The following is a 23,287-nucleotide window of genomic DNA, read 5'->3' as shown; positions in this document are numbered from 1 at the left end:
TTCCTTTCTTACTGCTGTTCACAAGCTGAAAAAGAGAAGGAGATTAGGATACTGACTTTACATCTGGCATTCCCACTAAAGTGGAGGCTTTTGTTGCTTTACAGAGTCGCTATGTCCACTACTTTGACATCTTGAAGAATGTGTTGAACTGGGAAATGCCAGTGAAAAAACCTCTTAAAATTGTGAAATTTGTGATTTACTCCATCCAAGGTAAGTGCTTTAGAAAGGAAGGAGAAGACAAGAGGTTGTGCGATCCACTATTTGGGAGGGTTTTGCTTATGTTATGCAAATGATCCTACATCACAGCTAAGTGTCAATGCATGTGACCTTCTCCCTCTTGAGCTCTCCTTAGATGCCTCTCTTATTCCCTTGCCCATTTCCACTTGAGGGGAGGTTCTACCCCTTGCGTTCTGTTCTCGATGTTCTTGTCTCAACCTAGGATAGATTTTTTTCATAGAAGAGAAGATTAAAGAACCCAGTAGAATCCTTCTTTCTCAGACTCATTTCTCCTTCATGGTTCATCTCAGCATTGCTGGCCCTGCCTCATTTTCTTGGCCAGTCCTTCCAGCGGCCCTTTCTTCTCAGAACTATAGTCTTTTCTCTCTTTCCTCCTCCTCTAAGCATCTCCTCACTATCTTCTCCATCAGGATGCCTTATTTTATTTGTTGCCACCTTTGGCCAGGTCATATGCTAGCATTCAGCTGGGGTTGTGAACAGAAAAGACAAATAAGTGCTTAGATTTTAAAAAAAACCAACTACAATGCAGGGGTTCTCAAGGCTCTTTACCTAAAAGCCTCCTTACTGAGAAGGCTGACATGTGGAGGACCACAGTTTGAAGCCATCCCAAGCCACTCTGAGTCTCCAATTGCAACCAAAAAAAGCAAAATGGGGGCATGCCTCAAGTGATAGAGTGTCAGCTAGACAAGCTGAGCAGGTTCAAGACCCAGACTTCAAACTCTGCTACTTGCAAATACAAAAGTTAGACTCTGTTGCAGGCCAGGTTTAGGTAGTACAGACAAGGTTCCTAGAGGGCAGCACTTGGATTCCCCTGACTGCCCTTGTTTGACACTCACACCTGAATCTCCATGGACATAGAACAGGTTTGGAGAACTTGTTCTTCTACTAGACTACTCTAGCAACTGCCAAGTTGGTGCTGTTTCCAAGAAATCAGACTGTCTAGATTAGACTTCCCAATATTGCTGGAAAGACTGGCACAGACCACCCAGTTCTCCAAAGTTTTCCCCTGGGTTCTCCATCTCAGTCTTCCCACAAGTGGGACTACAGGCTTGGGCCGCTGTACTCTTTTCCTAGATGAAGTCTCTCTTTACACAGGCTGGCCTAGAAAAATAGTGAAAGAGGTTATTTATTTAGAGCTAGAAACCTAAACATGTAGAAGAAGGTGAGACAGAGAATTTTCACTTCATTTTGTCTGCATTTTGTCGGTGGGTGCATGGGGGGATCATGGGTTTCCAGCCCAACCTGTGAGTGGTACCTGAACTCTTCAGCTCAAGGCTATGACCCTACCCCTGTTCCTGGGTGTTGTCCCTAAGCTCTGCAGTACCCTTGAGCCAAGCCCCACTTCCTGTTTTCTGGAGGTTAGATGGAGATAAGAGTCTCGGGTCCTTTTGTGCCCAGGCTGGCTTTGAACCTTGATCCTCAGATCTCAGACACTAAGGAGCTATGGTTACTATGGAAGCCACTGAGCCCAGCTTTGTCTGTATTTTTCAAGGATGAAATTCCTTTGTGTGATGTAAATTGTTTAAATGTGAGGAAAATAAAGGCTTAGCACATTGTACTTGTGAATTTCAGTGGCTTATTGCTAGAGGATATCAGTAGAAAGCAGTTGGACAACTGGAACAAGGGAGAGGAGAGTGCAGCAAAAGCCATGTTTCCATCAGAAATCTTTCTGATGATAGTGTTTGATCCATGAAATTAAGAGACACCAAAACAAGGCAAGATGAAAACCCAATCAGACATGCTTCATGTTAATGTGAAATAGGCAAGGTTGAAAGGAAAAACTTCATTGTGGACTCTGAAACCAGATCTTGGAGGAAAGGCTAAAGGAAGAGGGGCCATTTGAACTGAGGAAAAGGTCACACACCCTGGGGTCACGTTGGTTATCCTAGCTACTTAGGAGGCTGAGAACTGAGGATTGTGGTTTGAAGCCAACCCAGATAGAAAACACTTATCCCCAATTAATTATAAATATTCCAAAGTGAAAGAGTGTCCCATCCAGCGGGACATCAACTAGGGCCAAGAACCTAGAGGGAGGAATGAAAGGGACAGGAGACATGAAGAAGGCAGCAAGACAAGCATCCTGATCAAGCTGCCAATTTTATTTTTCACACAAGGGTTTATATGCCTCTTCAGGAGAGGGATTGGGGTATAGGAACTGCTCGGGGGAGGGGGTCCGGTAGTAGGATGTTTGCTTGGGGTAGAGGCCAGGTAGTAGGATGTTTGCATATCAACGCAAGCAGGCATGTGTTGCTTAGTGACCTACTTACAAGATGCAAGCACATTCTTACAGTAAGAATTCAGGGAGGGGGAGAATGTCCCCGATCTCCTCCCATCATCTTGAAATAAGTGAGGGGCAAGGATTTAGGCAATATCTGAATTATGGTAGGCATTAACCTGAGAGGGGGGACAGAGGCCATGATTCCTAGAATGGAGGCCATGTTGAGGAAGAAGCAAGACCCACTGGCTCATGTATCTGTCTTTCTGCTGAGGCCAAGCATCTTTGTGCGGGGGAATGGTTTTCATAGATGCCAACCTCCATGATATTGGGCGTGTCCCTCAGGAGACCCCGAGCCTGAGGGCTGTTTAGGCTGTCTCCTCGCAGTCTTAGCTGCACCTCATGCAAATGCTCTACACCGGTCAACGGTAGATGCATATCCCTCGGGTGGGGATTACGGTTCCTCTGGGGGGCCCATAGTCCTCATACCCATTTAGCATCTCCCTCATCTAGGCTGTTCAGCACTGGATGGAAAATTCACCCATCCAGAGTCACCATAATGGCTGGAACCAACTAAGGGACTTTGAGTTTAGCACAGAATGTCCCATCACCAAGAGTTTTTGGTTCCAGTCCTCTCAGGAAACGGCTGTGGGGTGGTGGTAGAATCAGGCAGAACAGAATATGTGGCAGCAGTTTCATCTCTCAGTAACTCCAATGGAATGTCACACCTCCTGCTGGGTTGCCTGCAAATTTCTGCACAAACTGGTTAAAGAAGCTAAACCTAAGGCCTGACTTCGGTGAATTCTCCCAATGATTCCCTGGTTGTTTTCCTGAGCACACTCATTTTGTCAGGCTGACAACCCATTAGTTTTTTTTTAACCTTTTCTTTTTTTAAAAAAAAGAATTTATTAACGTTGATTTTTACATCATCTTTTAAATGACAAGTTTAACATACAAGTGTTCAAGGAGGCAATCTCTATTTACAATCACTGGGACTTAGTATTTAGAACTTAATCACAATGAAGCTAAGGTTTGTATGTCATGGAAACACATTAATTTATGAAATAAAACATTATGTCTATAGAGTCATAGGTTTTTATGTCTATATAGAGGAGGAATTTAGATTAATGTGGAGAGAATAGGGGAATGCAGCCATAATATTTAACAACATATATCCTATGAACCTAGGGAAATGGAGAAGATAGGATAGGGGTTGATATATCCATCAAGATATATTGTACTTATAAACTGATTGGTTAATGTAAACCCGCTTGTGTAACCACCTAAGATACTAAAAGTATAAGTTAAAATGGCATAGGACTATTTCTCTCTAATGTTTGGGTATACCCGACCAATATTATCCTTGATATTGATTTATAAATTTGACTTAGAGAAAATTAAATTTAGAATATTATTATAGAACTCTAAAGGTAGCATTTCATAAGCAAGAAATTCTGGAAGCTCCCAATGTTTTTTTTTTCCTGGAATGGTGATGTAGTAAGAATTTATCTTGTAGAAGATTAAGATATAATGATTTTTGTCTTTCTTTGCAATATTGTGAACTGCTTTAAGAGGCAGAAACCATTTGTAAAGGACAAATTCTATGCAAGATCAAATGATTAACTAAACCCACAACCTTAGCTGGCCCATATTTTCTCTCTTTATTCTCCATTGAGTTAACTGGCAAGACATTTTGCTCTGTACTCTAACAAACATATACGTTTTCTTTTTCACTTTTATGCAGGAGTAGGAGAAGGTAATGGAGCAGACCTGAAAATTGAAATAATAATGCAGCACAAGACTGTATTTACTTGTACTCGCCAAACCTGCACGGTGAGCCAAAGCTCATAAATGAGAATTCTCATGTTTGTGTCAAAGCTCCCAGTCAAGTGGCATGATGGTCTTCCCCAAAGTAACACTCACCAAAAAGAGACAGCTCTCGCCCTCTGTCACCATTCCAGTTGGCATTGCTTAGTTCAGATGCAAAGCAGAGCCTTGTTCCAAACAGTTTCTGAAAGATATTGTCAAACTGTGCTTCAGTTTAGTGCTGCTTCGAATTCACTTGTGCCCACAAATGCTAAGAATGTCCCCAGGAATTCCTCGAGGATTTAAATGCATACATCATGTCAGTATTTGCCATATGATCTTCCTTTTGATCATTTTGATCATTTATTACAAAGCTCTGATTCTCAAATGCAGTGTTCTTGAAGGTCACCTTGGCACTTGTGGAAGTGGAAAGTCATAGGTTCAAAGAGTGATGCAGAATCTGTCCACTCAGCAATGGGCTCAGTGACTGTCATTGAGACGTTTTGTTGGATGTCACCTTGAGAGCAGTAGAGACAGCATATGGACTGAGGAGATGCCTCTTTACCCACGGCCATTTCTGAAATGTTCAAGAAATTCTCAAGACTGTGCACCTTTTCTAGGAGAAATTGGCTAATTTCCTTTTTAATCCCAAAGGAAGCTTTCAGAATGATTCCCAGGTTCCTGTTGTAACTTCTGTACATGCACACAAGTGTAGTGTGTTGTGAGGTTTAGGTAATATATTTGAATTTAATCTCTAATCTATGAGTTATCAAATCAGTGTAAAAAGTGACCATTTTCAAACCATTTTGTCACATAGGACACTGATCCCATCAATTCTTAGCCCACATTTATTCTTATTTTCCTGGATTTTAAGCTCTGAAACCATGACAACCCTAGTGTAGCCAAGCTATTTCCATTAATATCTGGACCTACAAATTCCCATTAGAGAAGACTGACTCATCTGTTTGGCACATGGAATAAAATTCTCAGTTTCATTGATATTTTTGCTGGTTTCTCTTCTCAGGCCTATATTATTCCTCCTTTATTAAAATCCTCCAATGACCAACTGAAAGTCTATTTTCTAGAATATGCTTTGTTATTCAAACTTTCTGCTGTATACTGCCCTCCCATAGGACACACTTGCACACTTCCTTATAAAGCTTGAAAACAATATATTATTTTCATGTTGTTCCGTATGTAGAAAACTTCCTGAAAACTTGAAAATCATGTGAGAGTCTTCTGTGGGTATGTTTCTTGAAGCCTAGCATAGCTTTCTTCTTATTCTATGATGGTATATGAATATCAGAGTAATACATGGGATGATTTCATAGTTGTTAATCCCCAAACTTGACCTGTTTGTGGTCATTCCATTCACTGGAATGGCTCATTGACCTCATCAGCAACATAATATTTGTCATGAAAGTGGGGTCAATTATTCATTGCTTCTTGAACATCAATATACTGTTTCAGACTGAAGTTAAAAGCGCATCCTTAAAAGAATATAAAAATCGGATGATTCACATAGAACAGTCATGTGTATTACATTAGAAACTCCTGGTCATATAGGATGAGACTAAATGAAAGGATCTCTAGGATATTGAAACAAGAGCTTTATCTTGTGTGATTGTGGCTCTTAATGCACTCCGTTATTCCTCTTCTGTTTAGTTTCCTTCTGGTTAATCTCATATTGTTACTGTATCTGACTTTGTGACCTGGTATATTGTATGTATGTTTATTTGATTATTTAAAATAGGAAAGGGAAGTGGGGAAACAATATGATTGGGAGAGGTGTTGGGGGAGGAAAATGGGGACAAAACCATGAGAGGTGGTATCAATGTGTGAGAAGTAAGACACCTACTATCTGGTGAATATAACTGTAATCCCTCTATACATTACAATAAACAAAAAGACACTTGTCAAAAATGAATACTTTGCTTCTCAAGTGTAGTCTTAAGATAGCTATCAAACATTTGGAGCCCAGTACCTTTACCACTTCAGAAAAAAATTACTGCTATTTTCTATATGAAATTACTGAGCTATGAAATTATGAGTATATAATGAATTAAGGATGATTTCATGAGTGAAAAAGAATACTAATCGCTGGCAACACTTTGAGTTCCTAATTCCATGTGTTCATTGACAGGTTGTCCATGATATTGATACAAATAGAGCAATCTTTTTGGTGCCCAACTGTCCGGACTTATGTGATGATATAAAAGTAAAATTTTCTTCTTCGGTGAGTCCTCAAGTATCCTGCATGATTGTATGCTCTTTTGTTTGGTCTGGGTTTGCAATTTCCTTTGCTGCAGTTCCCTAAAATATAAAGGACAGATAAAAATGCATGTCTCGGGAAGGGGAGGAAAACACAAAACAAAGTCATCAGAATTTCTTGTATATATTTAAAATATTTTTGATCACTTTCTTCTGAATTGTAAGCAATTGATATCTGTTACTTATCAAATGAGAAAAGTATGAAAGCAAAGATGCTAAAAAGAAACCGACATTGTTGACTTCCATAAGAGTAATTACAGTTATGTTGTCTATCTTTTAAACACGTCATGATCAGTGTGTCTACCAAATGTGAGGGAGATTTTACTTTCCTGTCCATAATTATCTATTGACTTGCTATCATTAGTATGCCTGTGTAATTTTAATGGATCAGCCGTACACGTCATGTCTGAGTGTCATATATGACTATAATGATTTTCTATGAAATCATCTATTCCTACTCTCAGTAAGAACTTCCATGTGTTCTGTATGCCCTCCTTCATTACCTGCTTGATCACTGCTGAGCAGTCTTAGGTACTGAGATGTGAATGTGAATGTTGAAGCAAGTGACCACCTGGGAAGTCTCTCCATTTCAATGTTTCCCCTTGGATAACAGAACCACTGTGAATTCTTGCGTAGCTAGTGTCTCTAAACAAACACTGTGGTTTTTTTCCTTGGTGCAGGGGGTCTTGATGAGAGCTAGTTTTGTGATTATTAAGGCTTAAGATGGGATGGCATGCTTGTGAAAAATGAGGAAATTATTGATTACTGGTTTGTTTTGTTTTTGGCCATACTTTGGTTTGGATTTTTGCTTGGTTTACTTGCTTGGCTAAACATCTATCACTCGAGTCATGCCTCCAGGCCTGTTTGTTTGCTGGTTAACGTGGATACAATATTTTACTTTTTGCCATGGCTGACTTTGATCCTCCAGATCTCAGCTTCTTGTGTAGCTAGCCATCACCAATATTGATGCCTAATTATTCAAACTAGCTGTCAGTTATGGAAATAGATGTGAGTTCTATGTCTTTGGGCTGACTCTCAAGGACTCTGTCTCTGGACAGGACCATACATTCCAGTTTTGTTGTGATGGAGCTCCAGGTGAAATGGCTGTGGATGCTGTACAGTGTGTCTTTCACAGGATGATTGTTTACCCTGGTGGGGAGTGGCTTCATGTCTAATTGTCCCACTGGTGACCATGGATCCTCTTCACAGGAAACTTGTTTGTACTGACACATGACCTATAGCTGCTGTCTGACTTTCTACCAAATTAATCACTCTAGGAAAACCCTGAATAGAGCAGGTTGTATATGCTTATTAGATAAGTCACCATCAAAGCATGAGAACACAACACAGTGAATAAGAGAAGCAGTTTATGACAGAGAAGGGAAAGGCAGCACATCTTGCAGGACCAGTGGATGGAGGGGAGCCATCCAGGGGAAACTGATACCTGACCAGTGGAGGGACACAAGGCAACCTTAGAAGCAAATAACATTCTCTTGGGGGCCAGGTGTGACCTTAGCAGGTTTTCCATGGGAGGTTTCATTGTGGCCCAAGGTGCTGTAACACAAGTAGTCACTGTGACATATCTTCAGAGGTCCCTGGTAGTATGAAGTCACTAGGTCAAGTGCATTGTATCTGCTGTCACATAGACAGGTGATCACTAGAAAATGGGTGCATGAGACAGGTGTCTAGCTCATTCCCACTGAGGAACTGAGAGGTAGCAGAGACTGGAAACTGTTGGGGGTGGCTGTGCCCTGCTTCTGGTATTCCAGCCTAACAGAGTCAAAATGAAAGCAGAGCAAACAGAAAGGATGAAGAATTCACCACAGTATGTTTGGTGTGTGTGTGTGTGTGTGTGTGTGTGTGTGTGTGTGTGTGTGTGTGTAAACATAGGTCTTTAGTTGATTCTTTAGTGGTGTTCTAATCAGATTGAGAGATCATTGTCTATATTTATCATATAAAAACATCCCTGAAGTTGAATTGGTGCCAAATGGTCATTCTATGTTTATCTTATTGAGAAACCCACAGACGCTTTTCTACCATTGCTTTCCCATTTGGCATTTGTGTCAGCAAGGTCTGAGGACTCCAGTGGTCTGTGGTTTTGCTGAATTTTGTTGGTGATCCTAGTGGGTGAGACAGTAGAAGTCCAGCTCTGCTCTGCATGTGCTTGCCACCTTTGGGGTATACTCTCTGACTAACTGAAGTATATGCTCAAACCCTTGGTGTTTGTTGCATCTGCTTTTGTTTTTCAGACATTAGTTTTTGAATTAAAAATATTGTGAATACAAGATCCCATCCAGATACAAAATATGCCTATGTTTCCCTCTATTTTGGTGCTACATTTTTTCACCCTGATTATGTCTTTTAATGAAATCCAACTGAACACTTGTTTTCTATTTCATTTTAGTAATTTTGATCCTTTATATTTTTAATGAAAAAGTATTCTCTTCAAGCCTCTGAGTACATTGTAATAGATAGGATGTTGCAATTGATGTACACAAAAAGGCGGAAGGAAGGAACGTCAACCCCAATGCAATTATTAGTTTTTGGTATCCATTTTATTATACAAATCACCTCTTTCTTTAATCATGTGTTTTTAGAAGCTTCCAAACTATTATGATGACTGTGCATTCTTCATGTGGTTCCATACATCTCTCATAGAGAAGAACAGGTAAGGACAGATTGTAAGACAGATTGGCAATTCCTTTGCCTACTATACTAAGCTCATTTTCTACAAAAATAAAGAATTGCTTAAGCAAACATTTCCTATCCCCTACCACAAGGCAATGTGTCAGTGAAGAGGCAATTACCCAGATCACAGTAATGATCAAGTTCTCTCACGACGTGTACATCTACCCGGTTCCTGGAATATAGAAAGGTCTAGGTGGATGTCACTTTATTGGATCATGATTGGTGGGATTCGTCTAGGGAGGCTTTAGCTGGCTTTCTTCTGCTGTAGGCACATTTCCATGTAGGACAGAAGTTTTAAGGCCTGAGAAGTATTAGCAATTTCAAAAGCATTGTTTGGTTAACCTCCCCTTTGAAAAGGTTTCCTCATGACTGAATGATGTATTATTGCTAAGAACCTACTACTTTATCTAGAAACTCATTCCTGAACCTACAAAGACTCAGTTTTCAGGAGTATTGACCTGTGGTGGTAAAAAGAAAAACACTTTCTAGATCATCCATATCAAGGTAGAAATGACTGTTGCCATGTCCTCATAAAACTGTGAGGATAGATATGAAGACCTTGGAGCTGGGGGAGGTGACTCAGGCCTATTATCCTAGCTACTCAAGAGTCTGATCTGAAGATTAAGGCTCAAAGCCACCCTGGGCACTAAAGGACCTGAGACTCTTATCTCCAATTAACCTCTAGAAAAGGGAAATAGGGGTTGAGTTAAGGGTAGGGTGTTATTCTTGGGTTGTAGAGCTCAGGGACAACACTCAGGCCCCATGACCCACCAAGAGGGAGAGAGAGAGAGAGAGAGAGAGAGAGAGAGAGAGAGGAGGGGGGGGAGAATGAAGACCTTAGGCCATGAGTTTGTCCTAGTGGTAGAGTGCTTGTCTAACATGCACAAAGACCCAGGTTTGATTCCTCGATACCACATACATAGAAAAAGCCAGAAGTGGTGCTGGATAGTATTGGTTACATCCAGTGCCAGACTTCTCTTGAAATCTGAACTGGGCCTGATAATACCTCAAATCTATTAAGACAGCAGCAAGAAAGCCTCATTTCTACAGATTTGTAACTCACATACAATTTGATTTTGGAAAGAGTAAACTCTACATTTAAAGGAAAAATTCTATCCATTTTCCTATGTGTCCAGCTGTCTCTTGAGCAAAGTCCTCGACAAAGGCAGGGTGTTTACTTGTTGCTTCTTGTCCAACTGGTTCTTGCTAAAGGATAGCTTTGTCCTTTCCACCACCATCATCTCATTGGATATTATAAGAACATTGGATCCTCCTTTTTGTAATCATTTCTGGAAAATTGGTATCATTTTTTCCTTGCTTGATAAATCTTTTTTACACTGATGAGATTGTGGCTTAGACAAAAACATCATTTCACCGATTCAGAGCGGTATAGCTGGGCACTGGTGGCTCAGTGACCTGTCATTCTAGCTACACAGGAGGCTGAGATCTGAGGAAGCTAGCCTGGGCAGGCATGTCTATGTCACACTTATCTCCAACGAGTCCTTGAAAAATCAGAAATGCAACTGGAGCTCAAGTAAGAGAGGGTCAGCTTGAGCAGAGAAAGTTTATTGAGAACTCAAGGTCGTGAGTAGAAACCCCACTACTGACATTAACGAAAACAAAGACAAATACAAAAAAACCCCAGAACACTATTTAATTACGAGGTTTCATTATACACCCAATTATGTCTTGGTAATTATTGTGACAGTCCTGGGGCTTGAACTCATGGCTTCTGCACTGTTCTTTGGCCTTCTCAAGGCTAGAGTCCTACCACTTGATCCACAGCACCACTGTCAGCTTTTCCTATGTATGTAGTACTGAGTCATTGAACCTGGGTCTTCATGCATGCTAGGCAAGCACTCTTACACTAGGCCAAACTCCCAGCCCCTTGGTAACTTTTGTCAATTATAAACACTTAGAATATATGTTTGTTTCTTTATTTGAAGTAGGGAAAGGGGGGAAACATGATTGGAAGGGGGTGGGTGGAGGGAAACAGGGAGAAACACATGAGAAGGTGTATTAATGTGTGAGAAGACCTGCACCTCCTACTACCTGACAAATGAAATTTAAAAAGTTTTACAAAACACTTAGATAATATGTTCAATGTGGGTGTCAGTAATTCTCTAACAGGCATGTTGTGACTGATCAATTTGTTTCTGAAGATTAAGGTCTTTTATGTCATTCCAAAGAGGCAGAATGGGCTAAGTAGTGAAGACAAGTAGGACTTAAATCCTGGTTGCAGCCAGCAAGTCTCTTTGTAAACAAGGGTGTGCTATTGGATGACTCTTCTGTTTTGGTTTTATTGTTCTTTTTTTAATGTCGGGAGAATGTAAAGATGGATTACAGTTATATTCGTCAGGTAGTAGGTGCATTACTTCTCACATAATTGTACCCCTTCTCATGCTTTTGTCCCCTCCTCCACCTCCCAGTCCTCTCTTTTCCCCCCTTCCCTTCCCTGTTTCAAATAAACAAATAAATGTGTATACAATATACCAGGTAGCAAGTCACACACAGTAACAACATGAGAAAAACCATAAGGGCAAAAAAACGAGAAGAGAAATAACATAGTACATTAAGAACTACAATCACATACTGTAAGCCCTAAAAGAAAATGTAATGACTTTTTTTCCTGTCCTTAGACTTTATTTAACACGAGCTGACCTGGACAATCCACATAAAGAAAAGACATGGAACATATATCGTCCAGACTTTGCTGTAGATATATTCTTTGAAGAAGTCTTTCAGTGACAAACACACTATATTCTGTATGTTTATTAAATAAATTATATATTGGTAATAGTAACCTCTCTTCAGAGTGTGTATGTTTCTATGAACTCATCAATGCATGTATACATATGTACATACATCATAATCTTGAATTGGCTAGTTTATGAATTTACCAATTGTATGTCTCCACAACTACTGGCCTTCTTCTCTCAACTCATTTTCTTTCTTCCCTGTGTATCCATTTTTCAGAATTGCTACAAAAAAGCCAGGAGTGGTGGCTCACTCCTGTAATCCTAGCTACACAAGAGGATGAGATCTGAGGATCTGGGTTCAAAGCCAGCCAGGGTACTAAAGACCATGAGACTCTTATCTCCAATTAACCACTAGGAAAACCGGAAGTGGCCCCTGGCTCAAGGGCCAGGGCAATAGCCTTGAGCTGAAGAGCAAAGGGATAGTGCCCAGGCCCAGAGTTCAAACCCCATGACCAGCAGAAAAAAAAAGTACTGCTAGAAAAATATGCATATAATTTACATCATTCTACCTCTAATAGTCTATAGTGAAAATAATTTATTTCCAATACACTATGTTACAAGCTCTTTAAATTTTAAAATGAGTTTTCAGGTAAGATAGGTATTTAGAACTACTTATGTTGCAGCAGTAACCCTCTTGGGAATTTATCCAAAAGACTGAAAGTCAGTATACAATATATATATATATATACATATATATATATATATATATATATATATATATATATATATATATATACCTCCATGTTCCTCCATGTTCATTGATGCACTAATTACTATACAACCATGTTAAGGAAACAGCTCAGATGCCCTACATCAGATTGATCCAGAGAGAGAGGAAGAGTGAGGAATTTTATATCAAAATGGACCTAAGTAACTTGAGAAATGGAAAAGATTGGGAGAAATTGGGAAAAATGATTGAAGGCGTGGCATGGATCAACATGCATTGCACTCAGAAAGTGACATGTTCGATTGAAACCACTAATTAAATATAATGTACTAATTAAATGTAATGCACAAAAGATTTTCCAAAGATGTTTCAACTGGGAGATAATGCCTCATGCCTGTAATCCTAGCTACTCAGAAGGCTAAGATTTGAGGATCACAGTTCAAAGACTGCCTGGTCAGGAATGTATGTGATTCAGATGTCCAGTTAATCACGTCCCCCAAAAAGTAAGAAGTGGATTAAGTGGTAGAACACTACACTAGAGCCAAAAAGCTCATGACAGTGCCCTGGCCCTGAGTTCAAGCACATAATGGGCACATACCCAGGTACATTCCCACATGTATGGGCTCTCCCCCTCTCTCTCCCTCCCTCTCTCTCTCTCTCTCTGTCTCCTTCTCTTTCTCTCTCTCTCTTTCTCTCTCTCTCCCTCTCTTTCTCTCTCTTTTGCTCTCTCTCTCTCTCTCACACACACACACACACATACATATATATGCACACGTGCACACACAAATTTTAAAAAGGAAAATAGACTTTTCAATATCATAGAAGAGCAAAGTTATTAGTATACTTCGGTAGCTACTTTAGAGAGTTATTCATGATAATTCTAAAAATAGTAACATTTATGGAGCCCAATCATAATAAATCCACTGCCTAGAAGCTCTTCAATAGTAAATTCATTTAGTCCTCATAATTCAAGTGCTATCATTACTTCTATTTTCCTGGGAAATTAGAAGTTTGGACAATTAGATATATCAAAAAATTAGTAAAGTAACAAATTCAGGATTTACACCCAACATAGTAATCTAATACCTTGGATAGCATGCCAGTAAGGGAATAGCTTTCTCTATTTTTTCTTATTCACTTGGTACCATAATGATGGACAGCTGTGGAGCAAAAACCAAGAGAATCAAAAAGGCCAATCAGAAATTATATTATTGAATTTTTCACATAAATTTCCACTAGAAATGTCTTCCTCCATTTCTGCTAAGTATCTTAAGAAATTGTGTGTGTACGTGTGTGTGTGTGTGTGTGTGTGTGTGTGTGTTTAAATTTGTCTTCTGTTGCTAACTGCAGAAAGGAAATTAAATGACATAATTAAATACAAAACATATTTTATTTCTAAATTGTTGTCATGGACTACAGTATAAAATTAAAATTGTGGGCTGGGAAGGTGGCTTAATTGTAGAGTGCTTGCCTAGCATGTAAAGCCCTGGGTTGGAATTCCCAGTATCACACATACATGCAAAAAGCTGGGAAGTTGCAGAGAGCTAACCTTGAGTAAAAAGAAGCTCAGAGACAGTGCTCAGGCACTAATTTCAAGCCCCAGGACTGGCAAAAAAAGATTATTTATTTATTTATTTATTCATTGATTTACTTTTGTCTTCCTGCCTCAGGTTTATTGGTAGAATTGACACAGGCCACACCCCACCCTCTAGATGGCAGCCAGGGAGCCACAGCAGTTCACCTGTCATCACACTGGCAGACAAAGGTCTTCTCTGTGGGGCCTTCACAGAGCCCTCCAGCTTAGAGGCTGGAGTCAGCGCACCCTTAGGAGGCTGTGGCCTGAGCACCCTTAGGAGCTGGGGCCTGGGCCTTAGCTGGCATTGCAGCTGGAGTCTGGGCCTTGGATTGTGCCCTAGCCAAGGCCTGGGCCCTGGCCTTGGGCCAGGTGAGCCTAAGACCTTTGGAAATGTAGGAATGGATGTGATTCCCAAGCTTGGGGTGGGCGATGTAGGCAAGTTGCTGGAGCTTGCTGGTAGCCTGCTGTGGAACTTGTGTCTGATGGCCTTGGGCCACGTTCTCATGGCCTTGGCATCGTTGGCCTTCATCTTCTTAAAGCCCTTCTTGTTGTGCTTCTTAGCAACACGCATGTTCCTCAGGAACTTGGGGTCCTCCCCTTCAGAGATGCGTATCTTTGTGATCTGGGTGTCCTGACGCCATTTCTGTGCCATTTCCTGGACTGTTGTGTGTAGTGTGGTTCTTGGACTCGGCCATGTCTATCTGAACCACAAACCCACCGGAGCTGATGCACCTGGACTCAGGAGGGAAAATTTGTTGTTTAAAATTAAATTTTGTACAAGTTTCTTGTTAGGTGAAACGACAACAATGGTAATTTATACAGCAGCCCAAAGAACTGAGCTGAAGGACACGAGAATATATCATGATTCCTGGCCGCTGCTCAGTGGGCTCAGCTATGAAGACCACAGTGGATAGCCAGCCCGGAGAGACGACCCTGAGAGCCTGACTGCCAATAAACCATGAAAGGGCGATAGGAAAGCTGTGACTCACGTCGTACAGCACCAGCATTGAGCAAAAACAGCTAAAGGAAAATACATTCATCCAGTACCAGCACAAACACACACAAAAACTTAAAATATAAAATATACCTAGAACTAAACCAGGGTGGTGGTTAATAGCCTGTGATCTGGAACTAGACTGCCATGTTTGATCTCAGTCTTCCCTGCTGGCCTCTCTCAGTCAAATTCACTGGGCCCCTAATTCTCCTATAAACAGTTGACAGTAACAGATCCTATTCCATTTGCAAGGCCCTTGAAACTGTTGGCTCAAGCAAGTGCTCGTTATGTTAGCTGCTGTTCCTATTTGCACAGTATACTTAGACACAAGTGAAGCTATTAGATAGCAAGATACTCTAGGTTTATGGCTACTGTCTAGACTGTAGACCAAACCTAAGTTAATTCTGTTGAAAATTGAATTGTTCATTCTGAAGAAAAGGTCCAGATTTCAGGGTCTCCTCCAAGGAGCTGAATCCAATGTAAGAGCACAAGAGTCCTTATTGCAAGCTCAAGCCTGGACTCAAGACCCACACTGACACAGCAGGTCTGAATTGAGAGGCCTGACTTCCTGTTGTACACGGTTTCTATAGGGTTAGCTCACAGGGTTGATGTATTATTAATTGATTGGCTAGTGCTAGGGGATATGTGCCGAGCTGCAGGGCAGCTGAAGGGCAGCTGGCCAGGGTATCTCAATGGTTATCACAGGATGTTTCGATGGTTATTTTATCCTGGGGCATCAAATCACTGGGATGTAGGCTGTAATTTATTACTTTCTTTGAAACTGCTATCTCTGCTGGTTTAGAGTTAGTTCAGAGTGACCTTCCAGTGGGGCCTGCTAAAAAATACCTTTTTGCTGAAGTTCATACAACTTCAATATTAACTTAGGCTTCCCAGTGGTACACTGACACAGCCTCTGCTTAGCAAGTGCTGGGTCTTAGGTTTGATCCCCAGCACCAGGCACACATACACACACACAAATACTTCTTGGAAATGTCCTTTTCAGAAAATCTTCCCATAAGTATCACGTTTAGACTCCTACTGGCCTTTGGTAAAGTCATGATTAGCATTTACTAACATCTGACCAAATCTGAGCCCCAGTACCTGACACCTATAATCCTGGCTACTTAGTATGTGGAGCTGAGAGGATCAAGGTTCAAAGCCAGTCAAGGCAGGGAAATCCATCAAACTTTTTCTGCAGTAAACCACATAAAAAAAATCAAAAGTAGACCTGTGCTTAAGTGATAAGCATCAGCCTTGCACAAAATAGCTAAGCAACAGCACACAATCCGTGAGTTCAAACCCAGTATCATCACACACACACACACACACACACACACACACACACACACACACACACACACACACACACACGTACTCTCGCACACAGGCACCACAAACCACCAGTTTATTCACACAAAATTGCATAGAATGCATGCAATTGATAGAATAAGATTTGATTCATGTGCTAATTCCAAGAACTAGACATACTTTGATTACTGTGCTGTTAACACAGTCTTCTTACGTTACTTGTCTCCCATGGTCTTGCCTGTCTGGCCAGCTGCAAAGAACCAAAGTTGGCAGTTGGAATGGGAGCTCCTGTCACAGGTATTGGGGTTGGAGAGAGGCCAAAGTCAGAGGAGCTGGATAGCAGGAGGACTAGTGGTAGGCAATTATAGTAGTGAGGAGTGTTGTGCTTTATTTAATTTTTGTTATGTTTTGGGGTGTGTGTGTGTGTGTGTGTTTGTATTTGCCTGTGAGACTGTCCTGGGACTTGAACTCAGGGCGCGGGCATTAAACTTATACGTTTTTTGGTTCAAGTTTTGTTCTTTGTGCCTAGAGCCACAAATCCACTTGTAGATTTTTGGTTGTTTCTTGGAGATAAGAGTCTCACTGACTCAGTACCAGCTTTCAATCACAGTCCTCATATCTCAGCCTCCTGAGTAGCTAGGATTAGTGACAAGAGACACAATGACCTGGCTGTCTGAAGTTTTAACAAGGACTACCTCGTGTAGTTTTCCTCAGAAAGACTACAATGTGGCAACGGGGAAATCCATATTGGACATTTGGAAACTGAGGCTCAGAGGAGGGAAGTTCCAACCCAGGGGGCACTGCCACGTAGGCACTCACAGCTTTGCTTCTCTGAAGTCCTGTCTCTGTGGCTTGCTGACCAGTCTCTTGATTGAGCTATGGGTTTCTGTTGCTGCACACCCTCTTGTGGGGTGTTCCCTGAACACTGAGGACACTGGGGTGGGATCATCCTCTGGGATGTTCCTCATGAGCCCCACTGTGTGTGCAACGTCAGCCAAGGCCACCACCTTCTTCATGCCAGAAGTACCTACTCCCACGTGCAGTAGCCAAAATGTACTGTCTAGAAGCCCCCCTGCTTCTGCAGTCAGGGCAGTCCGCTGCCCTGGCATTGGGTGAACACCACACATTAGCCTACCTTCCTGGGGTGGCCACACAACAGCCCACGGGAGAAAGAGGTGCTCTCCCTTCTGCTCATCCATGCTACACTGACAATATTTGCTCTCCCACGTGCCAGGGATCAATAATCCTAACTACACAGGGGGCTGAGATCTGAGGATTGTGGTTGGAAGCTGATTCAGGTAGAAACACCAGTCCACGAGACTTATATGTAATCAACCACAAAAAACCACATGTAGAACTGTGGCAAGTACTAAAGCACACTCCCTTTGAAAGATAAAGCAAAAGAACAATGCCAAACAAGCCCATACATCTGGTATTTTAATTTTTTTCTAGGGGAAACCTAGGTCTCACCTGGGGACATGAGCGAACACATTGTGATGGCCAAAATTGACACAGGAGTCCAAGGTGACCAGAGGGGTCCAGCCAGGTTAGGAGTCAGGCACAGACAAATTGGTCCTCTATGCAGAGGAGGTGCCATGCTTCCTGGGCCACATGTTCTGGACATCTGAGACATCACAGGAATCCAGCATGCTCCTGGCCACTGTGTGTGTGTGTGTGTGTGTGTGTGTGTGTGTGTGTGTGTGTGTGTGTGTGATTATTGGTCCTTAAACTCAGGGCCTGTGACCTAGTCTTTGGAGAAAAATTAAGAAAGATGAGGAAGGAAAGCAGGCAAGCCGGAGCTCAGGTGGTAGAGCAGTACCCTGGCTACCACCACCACCACTCCGGGGCCAGGGCCAGGGGGACCCATGTGGGGTCTGTGGCTCACATAGGACAAGGAAGGTCATAGGCCTGAGGGGCCCTGAGGAACTGAACTTTGCCTGGTCCTACCTTGTGTAGAAGGGAGCAGCGTGACAGGGAAGACAGGGCATCCTCCCAAAGCTCCCAAGCGCATCCACTACCCAGAGAGCAGAGCAAGGAGGTTTCCAGTCAAGGAACCCAAGGCCTCATCTCCCACCCTGCCCTGTGCTGAGTGGGTGTGCCCCAGAGCGTAGAATCAGTAAGGCCCAACATGTAGTTTGGAATGAACAGATAGGTCTTTCCCAATGCAGAGTAAGTTCTGTTGTTCGGCACCCCAAATCACCATAAGGCAGGAATTCCCAAATTGTTCAATTGCAGTGAGATATTGTGCATGGATATATGATGGTAAGAAGCAGTGCTATGGGCTGAGGCAGAGATGTGTGGTAAAGACCACCCAGCATACACAGGCCCTGGTATGTCCTCAGCACTGCCAAAAATGGAACTATGTAACCCCTCTATACATTACCCGACAATAAGAATGAAAATAAAAATGGAACTAAAAAACCAAAGGCAAACTGTATGTTAATTTCGGCACTTACTGTTTTCTTAAGTATATTTGAAGTTACTGAACATGTTCATTCATGTGTGCATCCATCCATCCATCCCACATAACCATTCCTCCACCTATCCTTCCATGTCACTCAACCATTCATCCATCTCTCCAACATCCATCTTTCTACACATTTGTTTGTCAAAGACATGTCACAAATACATAAGAGATAATAAGAGCTACCCGGGTAGATGCAGAAAAGGGAACAATCTGTGTTATTTAACATGATAGCCACCAGACACAGATATCTGTGTCATAGTACATTTCAATTGCTTCAGATGCGATCAAATGAAAAGTTACCAGTAGCCACATTCCTAAAACCCAAAGTCACATGAGACTTCTAGGGTGTACAGTACAGAACATTTCTGCTATCACAGAAGGTCACCTAAAAACTGGACAAAATACGAACTTATTCAATTTAGACTACTGGAAATAATCTCAAAAATTATCTAATAGTTACATTACTATCGCCAGTAACCCTTCTATTAATTACAATAAAAAATAACTGTCACTAAGTCCCAAATGATGTTCTAAAGAACCATTAGTAAAATTGTATTATTACGTGATGTTTAAGATAGTTTCCTCTAAATATCAGATTGTCATATTACAGACTCATTCAGACTGTTGAAAATCAAATGAATATTATACTTGTATGCATTTTTCAAAATGGTAATTCTCCACTTGTTCCAATCAGTTGAATTTACTGAGCTAGGGAATAGTGGGAACATGAGTGGAAATGGTGGTTGTCTTGATAATTGCATTGCTAAAATAGTAGACCTGAGTGAGAAAACTGTATTTGAAAAGTAAAAGTCTGTCATATGGTTCTGGAGGCTGCAGGGTCACAGCCCAAGACTGTGTATCCAATGAGGACAGATGCATATCCCACGTGGGTAGTGGATAGAGAGGCAGTGAGGAAGGGAAGGAGCCCAACTTATATGTTTAGGAGGAACTCATTCTTAAGGTCCTTCAGCTATAGCACTGGCATTTGCTCATTCTTTAAAGGACCAGCTGCCTAGGGTAGTTTACCAATTTATGCCTAGCATATGTGGACTCAAATGTGTTCAGAAAAGGGCTTGGCATTAAGGTAGAAATACACGAAGACACGACAGGAAACTACCTGTTATTCACACATACTGCAGGCAAGTGATAACCTTACAAAACAGAGGACATCAGAAAGGTTTTCCGTAAGCAGGGGAGAATTAACCCTCAATAAACCCTGTCCTGAAATAGCTAATAATTTATAAAACCAAGAGAAAGAGGTCCGGAAGTTTGGCCTAGTGGTAGAGTGCTTGCCCGCCACACACAAAGACCTGGGTTTGATTCATAGGTACCACATACATAGTAAAAGCCAGAAGTGGTATTGTGGCTTAAGTGGTGGAGAGACGGCCTTGAGAAAGCCATCATGTTCAAGCCCCATGACTGGCAAAACACAAAAACAAAAACAAAAAACAAAACAGCAAAGCCAAACAAAATAAACAAACACAAATCCTAAGAGTAGGAATCAATTTGTTTATAAGTGACTAAAATGTTTCCACAATTAGAGCTAAAAGGAGCAAATTATGTAGTACTCATATAAATGATATAAATCATAGAGAAGGTTGATAAGAATTACTAATGTTACCCATGTGTTAACCTCCTGTGTCTTATCTGAGTAGTCCTAACTGTAAGTGATACATTTTCCTTTGACATTGGGGTGAACTTAATAAAAGAAAGAAATCACATGCTGATAGCCCTGGATGCCAGTAGCTCATAGGTATAATCCTAGATACACAGGAGACTCAGAGGTTTAGGGTTCATAGCTACCCGAGACAGGTAAATACTTAACCAGTAAAAAGCAAGAAAGTGGAGGCTAAAGTGTAGTGATACAAAACCAGTCCTAATCAAATGCCAAGCATTTGAGCCTCAGATTCTAGCCTTACTATACACAGACACACACATACAGACGTTACCAGATTCCCCACACTATTAAGCCTAATTAGCTTTATATCATATTCATACTGTATATGCTATATGTACTGGGCTTCATTGGATTGCCTCCATTTTGATGAAGCTCAGTATTAAGTGTAAAATAAATGTATGCCATCATCAATTAAAATGAGATACCCAAATCACTACACTTCTAGTAGGAGAGATAAAATTTAAAAAGCCAAAACCACATGGGATCACCAAGGAATAGAGCAATTGGAACATCATACATCACTTTGGATGTAATGTTGGGAAAATCTGACATTTTCATAAAATTAGCATTTATGTGTTATGAGCTAGTAATGATGTTCCAGAATATTTCCCTGAGAAAATGCAAGTATTATTCTAAACCAAGACTTCTATGGAATGTGTAGCCCAGGCTCAGTGGCTCACACCTCTAATTCTAGCTACTCAGGAGGCTGGAATTGAGAGTATCTCTGTCCAGGGCCAGACCAAGCCAAGTGCTTGCAAGCCCTCATCTCAACAATAAATAGCTGGGCATGGTGACTCATGCCTGTCATCCCAGTTCTGGAAGAAGCCAAAGTAGGGGGCTAGAGGTCCAGGATGGCCTGGTATAAAGGAAGGACCTATCTGAAAAATAACCAAAGCTAGTCAGAGGTATGTTTCAACTGGTTAAAAATTAATCAACCCTAAACCTTCCCTGGCAAGCACAAGCCTCTGAGTTCACTCACTCTAAGCATACCAAAACGAAGACACAACCGTAAACAGGAAAAAGAGAGAATATCTGTAACAGTTGTAAGTTTCACAGCCCAAAAGTACAAACACACCTGATGTCAATGAATAGAATGAATGAATAAAATGTAATGAGGTACTATTCCAAAAGACAAAAAGAATACAAAGGGTTCATGTAATAGTTTAAATGTATTTTTTTCAGAATGAAAGAAGTTTCATATGGAACAGTGCTTTGTGCATTGTTACATTTATATGAAGTTCTAGAAAAAGGAATAAAACTAAACTATGGTAGGAAAGAGTAAGTATAGCTCAGTTATGGTGAAGCTTATCTGTCAGCAGCTCCTAGGAGGATGAGACAGAAGGATCTGGAATTCAAGGCCAACTAGGCTATCCCTCAGACCTGGTCTCAAAAGAAAAAAGATGAAACAGAGAGTAGGGGAGGGGAAGAGGAAGGAAGGTGAACAGGAGGGAAGGAAAGAAGAAAGAGAGGTAGTGAGAGATGGAGGAAGGAAGGAAGGAAGGAAGCAAGTTAGTTGGGTATGTTGGCACATTCTTTTAATCTCAGCCCCTTTTGAGGTAGATGGATTGTGAAGAAAATGCTAATATTTACCTCATTGAGGAATTAAAAAACAAAAGTACAGAAAAAGTATTCAATCTACATGAATGAAAATAATGATACTTTCAAAACTGAATATAATTCAAAGAATGGAGAGTTGGTATGAGAGCAGAAATGGAATTAAAGTGTGCATGTCTGATGCTCAATTTATCTCTATTTTATTTTCTTTGAACAGTAGGTAGACAAATGAAATTAGGAAGAGCATTCCCAAAAGATCATCCTGAACTTCAGAAAAATTTTCTAAGCCTGGAAGAGTGGCTCATGGCTGGAATACTAGCTAGTCAGGAGGCTGAGATCTGAGGATCTGGTTCAAAGCCAGCCTGGGCACAAAAGGACCTAAGACTCTATCTCAAATTACCTTCTAGATAAGGGGAAGTGAGGCTTGGCCCAAGGGTAGGGCAGTAGCCTTGAGCTGAAGAGCTCAGGGGCAGTGCCCAAGCCAACTTCAAGCCCCATGACCCACAATGAAAAACAAAAAGAAGAAAATAAATTTTTCTAATGAGGAAATTTTAGAATTTCTAAATTTTTGCAGAAAGCATGTATTTTAAAATCTAATATATTATATATATATTTTTCTATCGTTCACTGAAACTTCAGTTGTATTTTGTACTTTATTTTCTACTGCTACATGTATTTAATTGCACCAGTTATTTTAAGACAGGGTTTTGGTTTTTGCCCAAGGTGTATGTGGACAATGACTCTCCTATTTCATACTCTGCCACAGATGATAGGAGCATGGCGCCACGGCTGGATTTCTCATGGACAATGCCCAGGGCCTGAGTTCAAGTCTCAGCACTGGCACACATGCACAAGTATTAGGACAATATAAATATGTGATAGGCAGTCTGTAGTGTATTGGAATTGGCTAGGTAAATCTGTGAAAGCTTTTTAGTGCTTGATAAATGTCTTACTAGGTCAACACATGGTGTTCCAATGCTAGATGTTTTGAGTCCATTTTCCACTCATGAAATAAATACCTGAGAATGAACGTCTAAATCAAGAGAGGTTTAAGCAGGGCATTATTG

The 23,287-nt window shown here is 41.1% G+C and overlaps 2 protein-coding genes across 2 annotated transcripts in view; one reads left to right on the top strand and one right to left on the bottom strand.

The window, feature by feature from the left end:
* Positions 1 to 12,014, top strand: part of LOC150039129 (phosphatidylinositol 3,4,5-trisphosphate 3-phosphatase TPTE2-like) — a 33,096-nt gene extending 21,082 nt beyond the window's left edge. Inside the window, exons 7-11 of the mRNA XM_090328004.1 lie at positions 105 to 210; positions 4,197 to 4,285; positions 6,402 to 6,494; positions 9,127 to 9,197; positions 11,857 to 12,014. Of these exons, the coding sequence (XP_090184130.1) occupies positions 105 to 210; positions 4,197 to 4,285; positions 6,402 to 6,494; positions 9,127 to 9,197; positions 11,857 to 11,965 (468 nt within the window). The 3' untranslated portion in view covers positions 11,966 to 12,014. The remainder of the gene's footprint in view (positions 1 to 104; positions 211 to 4,196; positions 4,286 to 6,401; positions 6,495 to 9,126; positions 9,198 to 11,856) is intronic.
* Positions 1 to 23,287, bottom strand: part of LOC150039124 (uncharacterized) — a 226,264-nt gene that overhangs the window by 134,812 nt on the left and 68,165 nt on the right. The gene's annotated exons all lie outside the window — the stretch shown is intronic.

The sequence above is a fragment of the Megascapheus bottae genome, unplaced genomic scaffold (genome assembly GCF_031878675.1).
Source record: "Megascapheus bottae isolate mThoBot1 unplaced genomic scaffold, mThoBot2.hap1 HAP1_SCAFFOLD_76, whole genome shotgun sequence".
Classification (NCBI taxonomy): domain Eukaryota; kingdom Metazoa; phylum Chordata; class Mammalia; order Rodentia; family Geomyidae; genus Megascapheus; species Megascapheus bottae.
This window is presented reverse-complemented; position numbering and strand designations above follow the sequence as displayed.